The 20584-nt window shown below is 33.3% G+C and overlaps 1 protein-coding gene across 7 annotated transcripts in view; it reads right to left on the reverse strand.

Moving 5' to 3' along the window:
* AdamTS-A (ADAM metallopeptidase with thrombospondin type 1 motif A) overlaps window positions 1–20584 on the reverse strand; it is a 454792-nt gene that overhangs the window by 29891 nt on the left and 404317 nt on the right. For 6 of the 7 annotated variants that reach the window (XM_074170637.1, XM_074170639.1, XM_074170638.1 and 3 more), the window contains 7 exons: window positions 16832–16979; window positions 16651–16751; window positions 13518–13592; window positions 13299–13460; window positions 9240–9328; window positions 8988–9167; window positions 4090–4263 (listed from right to left, as the gene is read on the reverse strand). In XM_074170637.1, the coding sequence (XP_074026738.1) occupies window positions 4090–4263; window positions 8988–9167; window positions 9240–9328; window positions 13299–13460; window positions 13518–13592; window positions 16651–16751; window positions 16832–16979 (929 nt within the window). The remainder of the gene's footprint in view (window positions 1–4089; window positions 4264–8987; window positions 9168–9239; window positions 9329–13298; window positions 13461–13517; window positions 13593–16650; window positions 16752–16831; window positions 16980–20584) is intronic. The other variant, XM_074170641.1, reaches the window with a different exon arrangement.

Consider the following 20584-nt stretch of genomic DNA (forward strand, 5'->3'; position numbering starts at 1 on the left):
AATGTTATAGTTTTGAGCGTAACGTAATTTTATAAGCTCTTTCTGGAAAATTGGTTTGATACATCGAATGTAAATATTAATATATTTTTTATAATAACAAATAAGTCCAAATAATACCATTTATCCCAAAAGCTCCAACAAGAAAATATATATATATATATATATATATATATATATATATATATATATATATATATATATATATATATATATATATATATATATAGAAGGAAAGGTTAGCTCGACTGGCTAAGTTAAGGAATAACGAAGGGAATGAATCGGGTATAGCAGTCAGAGGCAGAAAGATTGTAAAACTCTTTTTTCTGTTCAAGCTTTCGAAGCGTTTATTGTCTCTTCATCGGGAACTCTACAATAATTATTGAATAAACAAACGGTTATGGACAACGTGTTCATATTTACGAAAGTGAGGTTAAAATGAAGTTAACACATAAGTAACAAAGAGGATCCTCATATATGTATGTCAAGGTTAAAATTGGTTAAAAACATGTGATATTCATTCAGAATTTTTGCAATAATGTGAGATGATTACACGAATAATATGAAATAATGAATTTGAAAATTGAACTCAACAGGTAGTCAGACATGTTTCGTGTCAATCATGTCTGACTACCTGTTGAGTTCAATTTTCAAATTCATTATTTCATATTATTCGTGTAATCATCTCACATTATTGCAAAAATTCTGAATGAATATCACATGTTTTTAACCAATTTTAACCTTGACATACATATATGAGGATCCTCTTTGTTACTTATGTGTTAACTTCATTTTAACCTCACTTTCGTAAGTATGAACACGTTGTCCATAACCGTTTGTTTATTCAATAATTATTGTAGAGTTCCCGATGAAGAGACAATAAACGCCTCGAAAGCTTGAACAGAAAAAAGAGTTTTACAATCTTTCTGCCTCTGACTGCTATACCCGATTCATTCCCTTCGTTATATATATATATATATATATATATATATATATATATATATATATATATATATATATATATATATATATATATATATATATATATATATATTCAGTGATACTGAGCCTTGAGTCTGAAGTTTCTTGGAAAACGAGAAATTCAAAAAAAGATTTGTTGTCCATTATAAATTCGAATTCCACCATTAAACTGCCAAAATCATTTCAATTGTTGTTTTACGTTAGGAATACTAGACTTTGGGATACATTTTTCTCTTGAATGTTGATATTGTTTGAGTGATGATGAACTCGGGTGGGGCAGTAATACCAGATGTTATTATATTAGTCACAACTCTCCAGGTTTTTATAGTAAAAGACAAACTCCGGGTGTTAGCATATATGATTTTCCACAGGCTTTTGGCAGAATTGAAACCACGTAATTTTTTTTAATAAAAACAGTTTTAGTCACCTCCTGATGGTGCTAACTTGATTAGCGAAGCACTCGTCGGCAGAAAGTGCTCTAGTTCTGGTATGTGGTAAAATTATTTTTATTGAATAGAATGATGAAAAATATAAATCATGAAATACAAATTATGAAATTTTAAAACAGCAACAAAAATTAATTGGCGCTCCGGGGCGACTTCATTGGTTCCAGTGACGTATTTGCTTTTTCAGCTGCAGGAAAACCCGCGGAAAAACCTGCAGCACCATATCATATGTGGCTGAATGCTTCATCTGTTGCATCTCTTGGAACACTATTAGACGATGAATTTTTCAGAATAACAGTAGGACTTAGGATGGGTTTATCTATTTGTGGGCCTCATACTTGTATTTGCGGTAGTATAGTTGATGGAAAAGGTACAGGAGTGCAGTGCGTACATCCCGACATCATCAGATGAACGACATATTGAAACGAGCTATGGTGTCAGCGGATGTTCCAGCAATTCTGGAACCCTTAGGTACCAGTCGAGATGATGGTAAACGACCAGATGGTATATCTATCATATACCTTGGAAATACAGTAAATCTGTGGTATGGAACTTCACTTGCGTTGACACGGTCGCGGCTTCTCATCTAGCCGAAAGTTCGAAGTCTGCTGGAACCGCAGCATTGTCTGGAGAAAAATTGAAACGAAAAAAAAAACCAAAATCTTGGTAACAACTATCTGTTCTATCCAGTAGCAGTTGAAACTTTTGGTGTTTATGCTCCGGAGTCTCTGTTATTCGTTCATGAACTCGGAAGGAGAATAGGCCAAGCAACAAAAGATCATCGTTCTACCTCTTTTTTGATAGAAATGATTAGTATTGCTGCTTGCATTGCCCTCATTTCAGTACGGAATTAAAATCTCTCCGAAACAAGCCGAGATATGTGGATATTCATCAGTCTCCTATCAAGGTTAATTCGCGAGTGATTGATCCACCTCTTTTTCAGTGCGGTCAATGGACTTAGGTCATTCTTCCCCCCAAATATGAGTTGGTTCCCTTTCAGTGGAAGAGCTTCATGAAGCAAGAGCCGAATCGATCCCTCTACGAAACCCTTCATCACTTGGGAGGATCGACAGCAGCTTGAGAAATGGTTCTTATGCAGATTCTGTGAAACATGTTCTTCGTTACGAATCAATATTGAGAAGAAAATTGGATTGGATAATTTAGGAAACACTTGCTACACGAAAAGCATTTTACAAGTGTTGTTCATGACAAAAGAATTTTAAGAACGAGATTTTAATGATGAACGAGAACGAGAATGTTTCCTACTTATTCACCAAACTCAAACACCTGTTCATGCAGCATCAGTTTCGTAAGAATGTGTCATCTTTCCCTTCAACTGATTTCCTGGAGTCTTCGAAGTCCACTAGATACTCGTTAGGACAACAAGAGGATTGTTCCGAATTCTTGGGGTTCTTGTTGAATACTATTCGTGAGCAAAACAATAGCAAAATCAATATTCCTGACCGCTTTGGACTGAATGATTCCGTACAGTCTATCTCGTCTTGTGTTTTTTAAAATCTTTTGCTGGAAAAATCCTTACCTGTCTACTCTGTAGTAAGTAGCAAAACGTATGTGAATTACTGGAACATCAACTAGCGTTTCCTAATATGACTAATTACCAGTCCGTGCAAAGCTTATTGTTAAATCATCTGAAAATGGAATTTTTAACAGGTGATGATCAACTGTATTGTCAAACATGCGCCAAACTAACTGACTGTTATAAGGAAACAAGTATATCTGAGGCACCAGTCAATCTAATAATAACACTGATGATCTTCAAACATGACTCAACCTGTGACGGAAACACCAAATTCTTACGAAAGTTCGAAATAGATGAACACTTCAATATAGTAGACCACTATTATAATCTTCATGCAGTCTTTGTTCACTGTGGTTCTGGCGTTGAATCTGGTTATTATAACGCCTTGGTCAAAGACGAAACGGACTGGTTTAAGTTTGACGATAGTCGTGTCACTAAGTGTTCTGGAGATGTATTGAATTCATTGAAACCTCTGGAGACACCCTACATTTTGTTTTATGAGAGAGAGAGAGGACATTGGCAGATCAATAGAATGATTATTATCCCCCAATTCAATTGAAAATAATGAGATTATATACAAAAACCACACAAAATTTCTAGGATTATACTGATGAAAATGTTACTCGAAATGAATATATTGAAGAACTTCAATAAAATATTCACCAATTATCAGTATTCTTCATAGAGAATGAACGACATATTGATTGCAAATATTTGATGAACATATATTATAGTTTCATGAAAAATGAGAAAACTTTCTATGTTTTGGGTGATTTTACGAATTAAGATTTTTCACAACCTGTAGACGTTTAGAAAACATAAAAGTGTAGACAGGGCAGACATAGCCTCTCCCACAAAATTTCTGTATTGAAATGAAAACAATTTTCTCTATAAGGAACCCAATTCTAAATTAGTCATCAGTGTGTTGTACTCTAAATTTGCTTACAACAAAATAGTTAAATAACAAATATAACATCGTTTAAAAAATAATTATTCTGAGAACGTACATTTTTTCCAGATCGAGAAAGATAATAATACATTGAAAATATAATAATGAAAAATCGTAAAACTAGAAAACTTGCTTGAGAAAGCAAAATATGAAATGGAAACTTGTTATCAACTTACCAAGATAATTCTCATCGACGATATATGGATACGAATTTTGTGTGATGTTCAGATTGGAGCTACCTTTTGGAATCCTGACGACTCTGTTATATCCAGAAACATCGGCGGGTTTGTTGTAGGTCCCACTAATTTCCTGGCAACGGCTATTGTCTCCTCCGCAAATTCCACAGTCATCTGAATAATAGAAGATCTCGCTTTTTACAGCTATTATCGACATGGACGTCATCTGGTTAATGAAATATTCAGGATTCATCACATTCACATTCAGCAAGCAAGAGTATTAGTTGAAAATGTGTGTACTACATTTAGTGTGGTTGTTAGCCTGTGTTAGCTAATTTTAGTATAAATAAAATTGTTAGAGGTTTTCCAAATGTTGAGTGTTAACTTTGTTTCTGAAACATCTAATAAGTATTGCATATTCTCAAGAACTGAAAGCCTATTTGAACTAAAAACACATCTGAGATTTATTCTGAATAGCATTGTGGCATTAAAAATGAATACCAGAAATGTGAAGGTTACTATTTTGAATAGTACTGGTTTTATCAGTATCCTGCTTCTCGAAATTGTCTATCTGTTTGCTCCATTGCAGAGCTTTATAAACGGAATTGTAAAATTTGTATTTTCATAACCTGAACAGCTCATATTCAGCTTTTTTCACATTCTAAATCAAGGATGAATAATAAAGGGGCTCAGAACGTTTGCATGAAGCCAAAAAAATGTATATTTCATCATTTATAACCATTGAGATGGTTTTCACTAACATGTGGAATAAGAAAGGTTCAAAAAGTTGTGCCTGGTACACTATGATAGGAAAACCCATTATGACTTAAGAACACCCCCTTTGGATGTAGATGGTTATGCCAGCCTAAAATAAATAGTGTTGAAAGCAATAAATATCAGATAAACTTCAAGTATGATTTCATTTAGAACATAAATAATACAAAACTTTTTTTCTAAATTAGGTCACAGCTTGAAAAGTTGGTGCTATACTTTTGTATGTTATTCCCACTAGTAAAATCATTGTGCAGTATTTCATTATACTGCGATTACATACATTCGAAATGATGAATTATCTAAATTATTCGCAACATACTGTAATGTAATTATTTTTCAGGTATGGCTAGTATCATTTTTTATAAGGTCTGGCCTCCAAGTTTTTTGTCCTTACAACAAATCAAGTGCACCCTTCAGTACCTATGTAGTACATGAATATTTCAACAATTTTTCCGTGGTTTTCCTGTGACTGCCTATGTATTGATTTTGAATTATTTTTTACACATCAACATATATGTTCCATCGGGAAATAACTTTATTCTGTTCTTATATTTGGAAAGACCAGAAAAAAAGCATTAGATACAAGTATTGGGTTGTCAATATTGGATAGTTAACAATGGAATATATACCGAGATAGCAAAAACACTTCAACTTTGCGACAAAGTTCATGATAACGTTGAGTTACAAAAATGAATGGGATGAGGGCAAAGCTTTTGAACATAACAGTAATACCATTAAATGAAACAGAGGAAATTTTAATCGTGACGAACACTCTGAAAAGGAACGTAACAAGAAACTATCGGAGGTAAGAAATAATAAACTAGAACGTTATCAAGTATGGTCTACGGGACACAACAGAGCAAAGAATAAAACGACAATACTATTCTTATAAGCTAAAATCTTTTGTGGAATCAGTAAAATCATAATGCAAGAATAATTAAAAAAAAATGTGACCCATAATAATTTTAGCAAGAATCATTATGGGTCACAATTGACTCTTATAATGGAAAACGAATACTCCAGGGGGGATCACTTGAAGGCCTAAGAGATAGACGAAGAGACTTACTGAACCTGATAGTGGTAATACGGTCTCAAGAGATCTCAGTGGTCATGGTTTAACATCTGCCGATTTTCACATACACTCATCACTTTAAATGTAAAATTTTTCTACATTTCTACACTGAGTGAATCAGAAACATTTTCTAATTGAAAAGAAAATTCATAAGACATATCAGATATTTTCCTAATATTGAAGAAATAAGCGATTCTATTTCATCATGAAATGGTGAGAGAGGATTCACCAACTGTATTAGTTTCAAACATCACTTTGGGGTGATCATTTTCCTAAAATTTTAGAATGGTTTCAATTAAATACATTGACTGTTAATTACACAAAAACTTATGTCAGATAGGTTTAAAAAAGGACATCAGACAGTTAATACAGTCACAACTTTCATACGGAATTTTGGGATTGTTTTCTAGAAAGTGTGAATGTAGCTCAAAAATGGATAAAAAAATAAAAATTTGGCAAGATACGTAATTATTGTGGTGATTTCTTACATAAAGGAACACAAATTATGGATATCAGACAACTATTCTCTATAAAATATCATAGGTTGTTTCGAAAGTTTTGTCCGTTTAACGGTCTAATTTAAACTGTAATATCTCAGTGAATACATATTCAATATACTCGAAATACGCGCCATTTGAAGTAGTGCACCTTTGCCAACGTAACACGAGTCGAATAATTCTGTCAGCATAAAAATTAGGTGCTCGGGATTCGATAAAGTCGATAAAGGCTGCCTTTGCATGGTACTGATTGGTGAAGGTTTTACCGTTGAGAAAGTTATCTAAGTGTTTGAAAATATGGTAGTTTGTTGGCGAGAGATCTGTAAAGTATGGTGGGTGAGTCAGAACTTCGACAATCAATTCGTTTAATTTTCAGACGTTGATTTGTGAAACGTTCGGACGGGCGTTGTCGCGGAGCAGTATCGGACATATTCCGTTGACCAGTGCCGGCCGCTGCTGACGCAATTTTCGGTACAGTAGGATTCTGCTGTGATAGTTTGGCCCGGTTGCAGAAAGTTGTAGTAAATCACATCAGCCGCTGACTACTATACAGTAACCGCGGTATTTTTTTGGTGGGTTTTCGCCTTTGGAAAGTGCCTGGGTGGCTTATCGGTGTCCAACCACTGTTCTGAACGTCTTCTGTTGTCGTAAAGGATCCATTTTTCATCACACGTGGCGATCTAATCCAAAAAAGCATTCTTTTGGTTGCGAAAAAGCAAAGAAGACCTCGAAACGTTATAATTTCTGTCGATCGTTCAAATCATGGGAAACCCATTTTTCGAGCTTATTGATCTTTCCAATACGTTTTAAACCATCAAAAACTGCGTCGAACAGTGCGTTCATTAACACTATCATTGCCAAATGCCTGGTTACTTTTCGGGCTGTTTCGGCAGAGCTTTGGTTCAAGTTGAATTCGTAACGAAAAATTTTCCTGATACCGCTTAATATCATAAAGTAATAAGCTGAAAAGAGGCAAACAGTTGAAATTTGGCAAAACAAGTACAGTATCAATGTAAAGAGTATAAAATTCTCTATCGATCGGTACACGCCGTGGCACAGTAAAATAAATATTTATTGAGATTTGGAGCTTCAAAAACACACGATATTAAAACGGACAAAACTTTCTAAACAACCAAATTTTATTCATTAAAAATGTAAAAATTATATTACAAGTTCACAATACGTGAAAAAAGTTTGCCCTATTTTCACCTCGTTAAGAGAAAATGATCGGACAGCGAAATGCCAATTACCTGGCACCTAGAATATTTAAATACGTACCTCATAAGACTCAGAATATTGAAAAATATAGAAAATACAAAAATTCATTATTGAGTGGATTCTCAAGATGGGACGTGATATGTTTAGCAATATTATAAATTCCAGGTGAATATTAAAAAATTGGAAAAAGAAGGGTTTGAAGGCTGAGGCTCGGTTCACACATAAGGGACGTCTGCCAGAGACGAGGCGCTGACCTTTGTCCCTTCCGTGTGAACTGGGCCTGAGGTCCAAAAAGGCCCGGAATGAAGTATCATAAGAAAATACATGGGATTCTGCGCTGGAACTTTCCCAGCTATATTACTATCTGCCTCTTGATTATGTCATATATCAAAGTGTGAAATTCTACCTATATGTGATTCTTACTGAAAATTTTACCTGAACTTAACGTTATTGAAAAATCTAAATTCGTTCTTACTCGGATGTTTTACTATATCACGTACAAGCAGTCTGAACTGCTTCTGTGATTTTTCTGTTAATTCCTCCTTCTTTTTCATTGAAATTGTTTTTGTGTTTTTGAATTTTTATATCCTTATGTAGCGTTGGGTGGAAGCATTGTACTACATTGTACTTTCTCTGATGATTTTCGTTGGTCGACTTATTTGACATTGTGTTTCTCTTTCCGTAATATTTTTTACATGAAACAGGAATGATTTTCCAGTGACTACTCATTTGGGAGTTGCTTTGGCATTCTCTATCTTTAATCAGATCTTACATCTGAACTGCCATAAACCAAAAATCCAATTCATAATGGAATGGAAATCCCAAGGAAGAATCGCCTTTTTGGATGGCGAGAATATGGATATGGAATATTGGGTTACAGAATGCACAGAAAGTCAACCATAGAGACATGTATCTGAATAAAAACTCCAACCACTAGAGAAGACAAAAGGGCGGGGCAATTAAGACTTTAGTTGAGAGACCCCGACTATAAGGAAACCTGAGAGAATTGAAGTTACAATGAAAAAAAGTAGGAATTAACATCAATGAAGTCTGTCTATCTGCACTAAATTACACTCGTAAAAAGTGGCCATTTAATTCGACAAATATAAATGAAGCCACGACCATTACCAATGGAACAAAACCACCTTCCCAACAATAACGATTTTCAAATATGTATTCTGTATATCTGATTGATTTTTTTATTCTAATAGTTTCCTTTAAACAATTTAGTAGGTATGAATCAAATATTGCGTGTCAGTTTTGTCAATGGGTTATAAGTAAGGACAGTGGTCGAAACACCAGTATTTGTGTGCTGTTTTTGGGTGGTGCATCCTTACCTAAAACCACTGTTGAATCGAGTATATTGTCACAACCACCCGGCTTGCAAATACCGTTAACGCAAATACCAAACCCCGACGGACCACACTTGGTACCGTCGAGTACTTTATCCTTCAGCCGGTAACTGGGTTTAACATTGTTTGGAAGACAGTATAACCTGCAATAATCTTCAGGTCTTTCTGAAAAGAAATTCGGTTAATCCAAGGACTTTTTGAAAAAAAAGTAGTGGTATAACATATTGGGATACTGACCTAAATTATATTCTGGATACCACTGAACGCCATTGCTGAGGTTGGGAAAATCTTTGGTAATTCCATCAAAATCACTGCACTGTACTGCCCTGAAAAAAACACAGTTTTCATTTCATGTGTGACTGGGAAAAATATTATTGATAGTTCCATAGGAAATTTTTCCTTCCATAAACCTATTTGGAAACAAACCCAATTGTGAAGTTATACAAATTGTGCTGTTAAAATGATAGCCAAAGTTAAACCGTTATTCAAAGTTGGTAAAAACCAAATGACAATTATAGGCCAATCTCAGTTTCATCTGAAATTATTGAGAAATCAGTACATTCTAGTTCGTTTGAATATACTCAGAAATCAAAATTATGGGTAGTACAAATTTCGAAGAGATGATCACAAGGAATTCGCAAAATTAGATGGTAATATTGAAAAATCTGACTTTCAAAATTAATAGTGACCAACACAATCATTCAGCCTGATATTAGATTACATTTTATAATTATCGCACATATGACAGTTGTTTACTCGCTTGCCTTGCTGAACAACTCATTATCGTTTATATAACACATTTTTTCAGCTTTCAAAACTCTTCAACTTTCAACTTTATTCAACTCAATTCTAAAGTACAACTATACATATAAAATAATTCATATTATATAATTCATTCTGAATGAGTAAATGACACCTAGGCATACAAATGCCTGTATTGTGCTTATTCACTCATTCATGAACAAAATTTACGAATAAATATTAATTTGACATTCAATGACTAGTACACACTAGTAGAAAATAGATGAATACATACACAGAAAACATAGAAAGAGGGGATGTCGGGAAAAAAAGCAATGGTTTTTTGAGTCAGTGTTAACAGCTGTATTGATTTCTTCTTCAAAAAATATTAATTATTACTGGATTTTCGATAAGATATTTTTTACGACAGTTTTGAATTTATTAATATTATTGATATTCTTCAGGTTTGTTGGAAGCATGTTGAATAGTTTTGGACCAAAGAAAAAGACGAATCTACGCGTATGGATTTTTTTGTAAATTGGTATTTGGATATTTGAATAAGTTGAAATCACAACTACAAATCGAACATTGAAATGATATCTTATCATGTAATGAAACGCAAGAAACTTTCGATACCTTCATTATCAAATTGAAACGATACATATGCCAAGCAACTGAAACTATTATAATACATAGTGAACTTTATCGTAAAATAAAACCGTGGATTTCTGCTGGTCTTATAAATTCAATCAGAACTAGGGACTATCTGAAAAGAAGGCTATTGAAAGCATACTCTCCTGAAGCTGAAGTGAAATATAAAGAATATAGAAATAAATAACTTGATAAGAAAAACGAAACATCAATACTACGAAAACAAACTGCAAGATGTTAATGGTAATTGCAAAGAGACGTGGAAAATAATTAATGATATTTCGAATACCACATTCTTAAACTCATGCACGTTTTTTTATTAGAAGTCTCATCATAGTCACGTTCAAAAGCGGTTCATCGGGGGTATCAGTGGTGAAACGATATTATGAATCAAATGACCATTTTGGATAGTATTACTTTGGAAAGTAAGGTTCATATGTTTTAAAATATTTTTTATCAATATGATGGGTTTCAGTGAAAAAAATGAAGATAAGTCTAAACTTTTATCGAGTTTGTGAATTTTTTTGTTGTTTCGTTGTTAAAAAGTTCATTATATAATTCAATTCATTTTGTAATATTTGCAAAAAACGCTCGGAGTTGTTTGTCCTTTTCTCAAATCGATATTAGATGCTGAACTTTGGAATATACCTTCCACAATCTGAAAAATATAAAAATTGTGATATACAAGATACTGATAAATAGAACACTTTTCTTTGTGAAAAATACCTGTTATTTATGCAGTAACTTATCGGGATGAACTGAAGAGTTTGCCCTTACCACACGCATATAAAGTTACAATTTTCATAATTTTCAGATCGTGAAGGTTGAAAATACCCAAAGAAGGTCGATAAAAACTCCACAAAATTGACTTTCATTCAATATTTGAGTTTCAGATATTTCAGACCGTGAAAATTTCCTAACACAAAAAACACCCATACTCAATGTTTCTATTTATTTATTCCATGACAACTTATGTAGAAAAATTTCACAAAAAATACAATGACTAAATCTTTTTTATTTATTTAGTTTTGAATATTTCCAGGGCCATTGCAATGGTGAAAGTGAAAATCCATATGCACTTTCATTAAATTCTAAGAAATCCAGAGGTTTGCTTGCATGAAAACACCACGAAATTGAAAAATTATACAAAACTCCAAAATGTTAAACCTTAATCCATGAATTTTAATTAGGACCTTTTTACTTGCCATCAGATGTCGAAAAAAAAATAGAATCATTAAAACATGAGAGTCTTCCAACTTTGGATTCAGTATGGCGTCTCAGATTTCCATTAGAAGTATATTAAATTATCCAAACATTTTTTTTTCTCTTTTTGAATAATGTTTCTGCCAGAGATGGCTTACTTCATACATAAGATTTTTTTTTATCTCATCGAGTGTTATATCTAAAATAAATAATAGTTCAATAAACTATATAAATATAGTTTAAAAAACTAAAAAACACGATTTTAAAGAACATCGAACTAAAAAGTAAGCTTAAAACAATAACGAATAAAAAATACTAGTATTATTGTGGAAAAAGCGACGGGCGCTTGATATACAAAAAATATGGCACAAAGCGCCCACGCTTTTTTCACAATAATACAATCATATTTTTCGTTCGTTATTGTTTTAAGCTTATTTAAACAAACGTATTTTTTAACTTTTTAGTTCGATGTTCTTTAAAAGCGTATTTTTTAGTTTTTTAAACTGTATTTATTTTTCCTTTTTTAGTTTCGTATGCTATAAAAGCGTGTTTTTTAGTCTTTTTAAACTATATTTATTTGATCTAAACTTTGGGGTCAATAAGCCGTATATTGCTTAGAAAAATGACCATTGATCTTTTCGGTTACGCACAGCGCCATCTGCCCGCGAATAGATCAAGCAATAATGTCGATATATCAAAGAGGTTACGTACAGCGCTATCTGCCCGCGAATAGATCAAGCAATAATGTCGATAATTCTGTCAAATACAGATCCCGAGCTTGAGAATTACAAGCAAACTGACAAACAAACATACAGGTGAAGCTAATATAAAGCGTGTAAAAACACGCTTTAATAGCAACACAAACTGAAAAATAATTCGAAACTAATTTAAGATTGCGTTCAACGTCTATAATAAGTTCTATGCTTTGATCTAACTAATGATTTTTTAATAAGTCTGAAATCAGAATAAATCTATTTACAAAAAAAAATTGTCGTAAGAAAGATAGCTCCTAATAACCAAGTATTTATAACAATGAATATTTAGCACCCCATGCTTTTTTTTAACAAAATAATTTTTTCGTAAATAGATTTATTCTGATTTCAGACTTATTTAAAGTCATTAGTTACATCAAGCCATTGGACTTATTACCGATGTTGAACACAATCTTAAATTAGTTTCGAATTATTTTTTAGTTTGTGTTGCTATTGAAGCGTGTTTTTTTTTAAGTTTATTGAACTGTTATTTATTTTTCACTTTTCAGTTTGGCTTGCTATTTCAAGCCCATTTGTTTTAATATAAAATATATACGCATGCGCAGACAGTGTGGTTTTCTCACACAGACTAGGTTATGAAATTATTTAATTCTGGCTATCCTGATCCGGATAATGAGATAAACTTATGAAATTATTGTATCAATTATTGTATCAATTCCTGATACGTGTACAAAGGAGTCGGTTACAAACAAATATGCAAGTGAAGCTAATAAGAGCGTGTTGATAAATGTGTTCAATTGAAGGAGAAATATTCCAAGTTTAGCCACGGGTTATGAAACATTTGAATTGTTTCAGTAAATGTAGACTTCAACTTGAAGAAAAAAATTACCAACGAATTGAAGGGAATCTCAAATAACTATGGAATTTTATATATAAGTAAAATATGACTGGGTGTATTCTGGCAAGTGATTTGAAAATATGAAGTTACCTAAATTCCAAGCTATTTGCATCGCAGTCCATAGAATTGCAAGATTCGTATCGTTCGTTTTCACCAATGCAATAGGAACCTCCATTGACTGGTTTAGGGGAAGTGCAATACCGATGAGACTTCTTGATACCTCCACCACACGTTCTACTGCAAGGGCCAAATCTTGAAATCGAAATTAAATTAGTTCAAAACTTCATCAATTTATAGTATTATACTTACTCTTGCCAAGGACCCCATCCTCCATCAATAGGTTTGTATTCTTGTTCAAATGTGCATTCTCCATTGAAGCATACTCTAAAAAATCGTTTAAATGAATATTTATTTTGTTCCGACTATTGAAATAATTTGACAAGCAGCCTGTTTTAATTCAGGACACTTCGATTCTGGTAAAAATTTTCAAAATTCAGTAATTGGCATCGAATCATATTTTATTCGTAGAGCTTGATTTTCTTACAACTCTATTAATTCTAATTCTCCAGATGCTGTTTGGGTTATAATTATATTGGAAATGGAAAACTCACCTTGAATTAGATGATTTAAAATATTTCAAGTCTTGAAATCTATTTTGGAATTCCGTCAATATTTCTTCTAGTTTTTTATATACTCGTTGAGTTTTTCTTGTTTAATATTAAAACAATTTTTTTTAATTCGAGATAAATGACAAAATGTTCCATTTTCAATGTCTTTTTAAAAAAGTTGTTTGTTTATACACGTATATTACATACATACATATATTACATGCATACATACATATATTATTTTATTTTTCCCCTGTAATTATGAATTCAGTGTTTGCAAATGTTCCTTGACATCAGTCAAAAACATTAATGCCCGTATTCGCCGTATACCAGTAAGCGAAGCTTAAGGGGTAAGCTCGATTAACGCTTCAGTTTTGTATGCACCGGATCCACAAACGCCTTTAAGTTCGCTTATATGTAAGCGGCCATCAGAACCTCACTTTTTATTCTTTAGTTTTGGAAATAATGTGAGAGCTGAAATGTTTCAGTAAACAGACTCGTGAAATTAAAATTAGTTGTTGCAGAATGATGGGAACTAGAAGATGAAATCATGCTGGAAGCCGATAATAGCATCTCACACATTATTGATTTTGGATATTCATGGAGAATTTTTAGCAGGCCCAACTATTTCGGGGAGATGGATGATATGGCCTTCTATAGAAGATTCGGACTGACCAAGCTGACAACACTATATTAGAGCTCAGAGAAGATGCTTTATAATTCGAAAAAAAAAAACATTCATTTGTTTTTTTTAATTCAATAACATAAGATATAACTGACCACACGTAAAATAGAAAATTTATAAGTGGATTTATAGTATTATATTGGTTCATCAGAGCTGGCCATCGGCCGAGATGCAGGTAGTCTCTCTCTATACGTGGTCAGTAAGATCTTATTTTGCAACACAGGGGGCTATGATTGAATTGTAAAAATTAATTATCCGTTGAGGTAAAGTTTGGCTTTCTTTTTCATTCATTTCGCTGTAATAGAAATGAAAATTCATTGGTAAGTATGTTTTTTTGTCTGACTCTGATACTTTTTGACAACAAGGTCAAAGTAAACCATCGAAACCGCAACTTTTATTAAATTCACCTAACTCGGTTCTCGTAATTTGAGAATTACGTAATTTTACAGTAATTATCCCGCCCGAAAACAACGTTACCAAGTTATTTTGGCGCTTGGCTAAGCTACGTTTATAGTTCTGTGGTGCATACAGCAAACATTTAAGCTTGGTTTGAGTTTTAAGCGCTTCGCTTTACAGAGAAAACGGCGAATACGGACATAAGTCTTGTAACCACTCGTCATTGTTCGATTTTGCAACATTGCACTTAGTCTTTCATATTTGTTGTCAGTAATTTTAAAGACATTTTGAAACACATACGAAACGATAATAATTTTTCGAAATATAATAGCACAAAAATGAAAAGGTAACTCGGGTACATTTATCGAGAGCCACAAATAATTCTTCAAAGAGCTGCATGTGGCTCGCGATCCGCAGGTTGGCCCCTCTGATATAATATATCAGTTTCATCACATGGAATTACGGTGTTAAGATATCTGTCCTGGTAAATTCTCCCTGCTTCTTCCGCATTTTAATTTGCTAGTAAAATTATTCATGATGGAATCACTGCTGATTGACAACTCTGACTTTCATTTACATGACAACACTATCACTGTCACTTGGTTTCTAAAGCAGGTGTTAATTTTGCAACATTGCACTTAGTCTTTCATATTTCTTGTCAGTAATTTAAAAGACATTTTGAAACACATACGAAACGATAATAATTTTTCGAAAGATAATAGCACAAAAATGAAAAGGTAACTCGGGTACATTTATCGAGAGCCACAAATAATTCTTCAAAGAGCTGCATGTGGCTCGCGAGCCGCAGGTTGGCCCCTCTGATATAATATATCAGTTTCATCACATGGAATTACGGTGTTAAGATATCTGTCCTGGTAAATTCTCCCTGCTTCTTCCGCATTTTAATTTGCTAGTAAAATTATTCATGATGGAATCACTGCTGATTGACAACTCTGACTTTCATTTATATGACAACACTATCACTGTCACTTGGTTTCTAAAGCAGGTGTTAATTTTGCAACATTGCACTTAGTCTTTCATATTTCTTGTCAGTAATTTAAAAGACATTTTGAAACACATACGAAACGATAATAATTTTTCGAAAGATAATAGCACAAAAATGAAAAGGTAACTCGGCTACATTTATCGAGAGCCACAAATAATTCTTCAAAGAGCTGCATGTGGCTCGCGAGCCGCAGGTTGGCCCCTCTGATATAATATATCAGTTTCATCACATGGAATTACGGTGTTAAGATATCTGTCCTGGTAAATTCTCCCTGCTTCTTCCGCATTTTAATTTGCTAGTAAAATTATTCATGATGGAATCACTGCTAATTGACAACTCTGACTTTCATTTATATGACAACACTATCACTGTCACTTGGTTTCTAAAGCAGGTGTTAATTTTGCAACATTGCACTTAGTCTTTCATATTTCTTGTCAGTAATTTAAAAGACATTTTGAAACACATACGAAACGATAATAATTTTTCGAAAGATAATAGCACAAAAATGAAAAGGTAACTCGGGTACATTTATCGAGAGTCACAAATAATTCTTCAAAGAGGTGCATGTGGCTCGCGAGCCGCAGGTTGGCCCCTCTGATATATCAGTTCTCATTTCAATTTCAACTGATAAGAAATTGTTTTAATTTCCAGATTATCTTTTGGTTTTTATTCTCATCCTTTCATTTTTATATCATTTGAGACAATGGACATTCGAACATTCAACGTTAAAACTATGTGTTGTTTTACCTTCCCTCTCCACATTTGGTACCATCCGCCCATGGAGAAAAAGTTGAAATACATGGATATTCCGAGTTATCAGTAGAACAATACAGATGCTCGCAGGGTTTCTGAAATTGAAAAACTTGTTATTTTTTTTCAGCGAAGGAGTATTCGGAAACTTTCAATTTTTAAAATATTTAATACTTACTCCCGCGAGGCAAACTTTACGTCCAGGCCCGAACTCCAACTCACACTGAGCATTCAAATCAAATTTATCCCCTGGTAATATTTCGGTATACGTATAGGTTATGTAATTATTAGTCGGTGGTTTTTGGAGGCAGCTAGCTCGGTTGGAACTGAAAAATAATATAAAACTTTATACATTAAGAAAAAATTGTAATAAGTCATGAAACAGTCATAATGTACCAAAGCTAAAGGTTATGTGAGGAAGTGAGATAGAACTGCCGTTATTATGGGGACATTTTTCAATGTTACTAGAGATGAATGTTTGTAAATGAACTATAAGCAATTATTTTCTGAGTAGTTTATTGCTTTTCTATCTTATACAGGGTGTTTGCAAACTACGGTACGAAACTTCAGAGGGTGATTCGTTAGATCGTTTTAAAAAAATAAGTTCCTATAAACATATGTCAGGAGTTGCTTCGTTTCTGAGATACAGGGCGTTGAAGTTTAAAAAAAAACCTAATATATGAAATATCATAAATATCCCTACTTTGCTACAGTTATTTGAGGAAAAAAATCACTTCTATCCATGGACAACATAAAATAAAAACCAAAAGTAAATAATAAATAATTTCGACCTTGAAGTGTAAATGAGCAAAATGTCCACCTTCTGATAAAATACGTGACTGCAATCAATTTGTCATTGATTGTCTGACACGTTCAAAAATACCTGTAGTATTCCTTATGACATTGCAATTGTCAAGTAATGCACACCTAGTACAGACTTTTTATAAACAATAGCCTTTAGATGATCCCATGAATGAAAATCTAGAGGGTTCATATCAGGAAAGTGAGCTGGCCAATTTTGAGGTCCAATCCAGCGATTAGAGTAGGTGATGTCGAGATGCTGACGAGCAAGAATACTAAAATGAGCTGTAGCCCCGTCGTGTTTAAACCATATGTTGATTCTTACGAGTATCGGCACTTCTAACAAAATGGGTAAATGATCTCGCAAAAATTTGTAGGATTCACATGTTAATCTTGCTGGTAGAAAAAAATGGATCAATTAGGTAGTAACCAATCATTCCTATCCAAACGTTTAGCGAAAATTGTTGCTGAAAATGACTATCTAATAACGTGGTGATTTTCGTTGGCCCATAAATGGATATTGTGAAAGTTTATAATAGCATTTCGTGACAAACTTGCTTCGTCCGTAAATTGAATATTTGGTAAAAAATCATTATTGTGTGCCATCTTTTGTGCCATCTTTTGAATCAACCACCTGTAAAACAATAATATTGGGTGGAAATGCCGAGGCAGTAGAGCTGCATGTGATATGGATATACGAGGTTTCTTTTTAGAACTGTTCATACGGTTTTTGGGCTGACTTCCAGCTGCAGTGCAATCTTTCTGGGATTTGAAGGATCTTTTATCCCATCAAGTATAGCTTCTTCTAGTTCAGGCATTATTGCAGTTTCTGATCTTGCACCACCTGCATTTTTATTAAAACTCCCAGTTTCTCATAATCTAGCATATAGCGTTCTAAATGTTTCATCACATGGAATTGCTGTGTTGATATATATGTCCTGGTAAATTCTCCCTGCTTCTTCCGCATTTCAATCTGCTAATCCACAAATAAAGTGCATGTCAGCCATTTCAGCGTTAGTAAAATTATTCATGATGGAATCACTGCTAATTGACAACTCTGACTTTCACTTATATGACAACACTATCACTGTCATTTGGCCTCTAAATTAGGTGTTCGTGATATGCAAAATGGCTTCATTTTTTTCCAAAAGGAATATGAAGAAGATATGAAGAAAACATCAGCGATGAAAAAGTTGTATTTTCAGCTGAATAATCTGAAAACATAAAACTAAAAGTCGGTGGCGTACTTTTTTTCACAATTTTGTTGTCTGTGGTGCCCACTGAGACTCCACTGAACCTAATAATTTCAACCAAATCGGTGTAAGGATACTAATGATATTTTATAAATACCGTTGTTTTAAACTTCAACGCTCTGTATCTCAGAAACAAAGCAACTCCACATACGACCTAACGAATCACCCTCTGAAGTTTCGAACCGTAGTAAGAAAACACCCTGTTAATGATTTGACGGAAGGGTACTTTAGATTAGATTCGTTATTTCATGTTACAAATCTCATCATTAGGACTGATTATTAATTAATCATTGTCAATTGATTTTTCTAACGAATACTGTTCACATAAACCAAATTTATATTCGTTTCACAATCATTTATTAGATATATCGGTTCATTTCTTGCATAATTTATAACATTACAAGAAATCGACGATAAATATTTCTATTTAAAAAATATAACCCAAAGATACCACGTAGGAAAAAACTGGTATTTTTAATGGGTTTGTCGTAACTTGTAGGCTAGTCCAATTCTGCATCATTTTTTATAATCGCATTTAATTGACAGTTTTGACCGCAATTATTGTAGAAATTGCGAAAAAATCTGGGTCGGCACTAAACTTCCTTCTAGGGATTTCAATGAAAATGCCTTTGTCGTCGTACAAACAGGTGGCTGCGACCGGTGCAGTTCCTCTTTTGTTTTATGTCAATGTCCGTCGCGAAACGTGAATGAATGGAGCTTTTTTATTTTAGGTTCCGCAACGATACAAAATGATACGAAATCTACCGTTACATATTTGCCAGAAAGGACAACCGCGTTTTTTCGATTACATCAAAATAAAAAGGAGAGCATATAAAGTCTTCTCATATTTATATAGACAACCTCTAGAGTAAATGAAAGGAATTAACGGAAAAATATACTTTAAACAGAAACAGATACTTTTCAGGCAGTTCAGATGAAATACTCCAGACATAATTTTTGTGAAGGAGATAATGTTTTTTAGTGTTTTTTGAGCTTATAAACTTCCTCGATCTGAAAAATAAACAAACTAAATGATTAGAGAATCGTCTAAAGGGCAAAGTGAAAAGTTTACCCCCAAATGTTACTGTTCGATATAAACAACTGAAGAAGACAATCAATCAAGTAACTTATATTCAGAAATTTTGCCTACAAACTGAATAAACAATGGAAAAATGAAATTTTATACTTAGACTTCTTTAGATGATTAACGTTTCGTAAAATTATCCTTTTCGGGTTTTAAGCCCAATAAATCCACTTGTGAAAAATGTCTCAATAGAAAACAGTATATTTTCTTTGATATACGTCAAAAGAATGAAACGTTCAGATGTCATATTCGAGAGTATAAGAATTCACATTCAGGATGTTTTCCAAAAATTCAGCTCAGGATTATATACATTTCAACATCTCGCCTTAGATGGTAACCAGGTACGATCCATTTTCGCAGAGTTGGTTGAAATACCCTTGTTTTGTTACCGACTAAAATAATATATGCAGATTCTTTCAGCCTTCTCATTTTTTGTGACGTTCCTTGGTGAAAATTTTTGTTTCGCTCCGTTTTATTATGTAATCCCAGTTAATTTTAAAATATGTTCCGCTATGCTTGATCCTGTTATCTGTACTCTTTATATATTTACGATGTTCATTTTTTCCCACATCTTCGGGTCGTGAAATTTCACGTAGGTATATACTTTTTTCCACAGGGAAATTAAAATAATTACACATATACGCCATAATAATGGTTTTAACCCTTCACTGCGCAATGTAGCAAATATGCTACATGGAGTTCAAAGGAAATATGTAATTACAGAAATCTATAAGTCATGTCTCAGAATATGGCATCGTGATCGTTAGGATCTATATCCTTGTATGTTCAGTTT

This window comes from Leptinotarsa decemlineata, unplaced genomic scaffold (genome assembly GCF_025532065.1).
Source record: "Leptinotarsa decemlineata unplaced genomic scaffold, Ldec_3_MD MMD2_P_RNA_scaffold_9, whole genome shotgun sequence".
Classification (NCBI taxonomy): Eukaryota; Metazoa; Arthropoda; class Insecta; order Coleoptera; family Chrysomelidae; genus Leptinotarsa; species Leptinotarsa decemlineata.